Here is a 2,500-nt window from a genome sequence, read left to right as displayed (position 1 = left end):
CACACATGTATATATATATATATATATATATATATATATATATATATATATATATATATGTATTATATATATATATATATACATATATATATATATATATTATATATATATATATATATATATATATATATATATATACACGAACATATATAGAAAAAGAAATATATGTGTATAGATACACACACACACACACACACACACACACACATATGTATATAAATATATATATATATATATATATATAAAATTTATATATATAGAGATAGAAAGAGAGAGAGAGAGAGGTGTGAGAGAATGAGAGAGAGAGAGAGAGGGAGAGAGAGAGAGAGAGAGAGAGAGAGTGAGAGGGCGAGAGAGGAGAGAAAGAGAGAGAGAGAGAGAGAGAGAGAGAGAGACATATCAATATATATATATATATATATATATATATATATATATATATATATATAGATAGATAGATAGATAGATAGATAGATAAATAGATAGATAGATAGATAGATAGTTAGTTAGATAGATAGATAGATAGATAGATAGATAGATACACAAATATATAAACAACCTGTAGCGATATCAACTACTGCACGAATGCCCCATAACCACACATCACACTCACCTGGAATACTTTAGCAGGTAATAAATCTTCAAGAACAGCAGAAGTTGAGCTGCCTTCCGTCCTCAGCTGTCTAACGCTGTTGCTCTCCCAAGATACTGTGAGGGTGAGAGTGAGGGTGAGAAAGAGAGTGAGACGAGAGGGAAAATGAGAGTGGGAATGAGAGTGATGATGAGAATGAGGATGATAGTCAGAATGAGAGGGAAAATGAAAGTGAAAATGAGAGTGAGAATGAGAGTAATGATGAGAATGAGAGTGATGATGAGAATGAGAGTGATGATGAGAATGAGGATGATAGTTAGAATGAGAGGGGAAATGAAAGTGAAAATGAGAGTGATGATGAGAATGAGGAGGATAATTAGAATGAGAGTGAAAATGAGAGAGAGATTGGGAGTGAAATTGGGAGCGTGGTTGAGAGTGAGGGCAAGAATTAGTATGAGTGTGAGAATGAAAGTGAGAATGAGAGTGAGGATGAAAGTGAATATGAGTGTGTGTGTGTATGTGTGTGTGTGCCTGTGTGTGTGTAAATGAGTATGTGTCTGTGTGTGTCTATGCCTGTGTGTGTGTATGTATGTGTGTAAATGAGTATGTGTCTGTGTGTGTCTATGCCTGTGTGTATGTTTGTGTCTGTGTATGTGTGTGCGGGAAAGTGCGTGTGTGTATATGCATGTGTGTAGGTGTTTTTAATCTGAATGTGTATGAATATATATGCAATTACAGATAAACACACCCAGATATTAAACTACATCGTGCATTTCATATTTGTCATGGCAAAACTTACATCACCTTATTGTATTTACTCACCAGTTTATGGTTTTAAACGCATGTATAACTATGCGTGCTCACGAAGACAAATTCAGATATTAAAATAGATATATGGATAGATGATATAAAAATATAATTCATATGAAAAACTTAAACAAGGATAAAGGTTGGATAGAAAGCAAATCTCTCCAGCTGAAATATATGCATAAACAATTAACTGTGATAAACGAAGAGAAGAGATATAGAGGAGTAGGAAAACAACTCTAAAAATGTTCTATTCATTTTCTACTTGTGCTGCTGACAGATATTTGATTTATGTCACAAAGTGTCACAAAGTTTTTCCCTTCTCTCTCTCTCTTCCTTTGTTTCTCTGCCTCTCTCTCTCTCTCTCTATCTTCCTCTGTTTCTCAGCCTCTCTCTCTCTCTCTCTCTCTCTCCCCTCGCTCTTCTCTCTTCTCATCTTCCCCCCCTCAACTCTCCTCACTCTCCTCCACCTCCCCCTCTCCCTCCATCTCTCGCCTCATCGCATCCTCCCTCTCCTTCTCCATCCTTCCTCCCCTTCTCTTCACCCCCCCCCCTCACCCCCCTTTTCTTCCTCCAGCGATGATCCTCGCTCCTCCCAATTCCATCCCTCCCTCTCATCTCTCGTCTCTCTCCTCTCTCTCATCCTCCTCTCATCCTATCATCTCCCTTCTCTCTCTCTCTCTCTCTTCTCTCTCTCTCTCTCTCCTCTCTTCCTCTGTCTCTCTTTCTCTTTCTCTCCTCCTTCTTCTCCTCTCTCTCCCTTCATCCGCACTTTCTCTCTCTCTCCCCTCTCTCCTCTCTCTCTCTCTCATCCTCTCTCTCGATCCCTCACTCTCTCCTCTCTCTCGCCTCATCTCTCTCTCTCTCTCTCTCTCTCTCTCTCTCTCTCTTTCTCTATCTCAACCCCCTCACTCTCTCTCTCCTTCTTACACACACACTATCTCTCTCTTTCTCGCTATCCTTCTCATCCCCTCTCTCTCGCTCTCTTTCACCTTCTCATCCTCTCTTTCTCTCTATCTATCTATCTATTCATCTATCTATCTCTATCTCTCTCTACCCCCCCTCTCTCTCCTAGTGACAAATATCTAGCTATATGAATAT

At 38.6% G+C, this 2,500-nt stretch overlaps 1 protein-coding gene across 1 annotated transcript in view; it reads right to left on the bottom strand.

Annotated features, from left to right (window-relative positions):
• The window catches only part of LOC147466776 (cell adhesion molecule Dscam2-like), a 36,111-nt gene that overhangs the window by 26,898 nt on the left and 6,713 nt on the right, over positions 1–2,500 (bottom strand). Inside the window, exon 4 of the mRNA XM_086534417.1 lies at positions 614–708. Coding sequence (XP_086390543.1) covers positions 614–708 — 95 coding nt within the window. The remainder of the gene's footprint in view (positions 1–613; positions 709–2,500) is intronic.

The sequence above is a fragment of the Penaeus japonicus genome, unplaced genomic scaffold, assembly GCF_977035675.1.
Source record: "Penaeus japonicus unplaced genomic scaffold, GWHDUDI00000001_assembly GWHDUDI00000041, whole genome shotgun sequence".
Classification (NCBI taxonomy): Eukaryota; Metazoa; Arthropoda; class Malacostraca; order Decapoda; family Penaeidae; genus Penaeus; species Penaeus japonicus.
The sequence above is the reverse complement of the archived record's forward strand: the minus strand, read 5'-3'. Positions and strand labels throughout refer to the sequence as shown.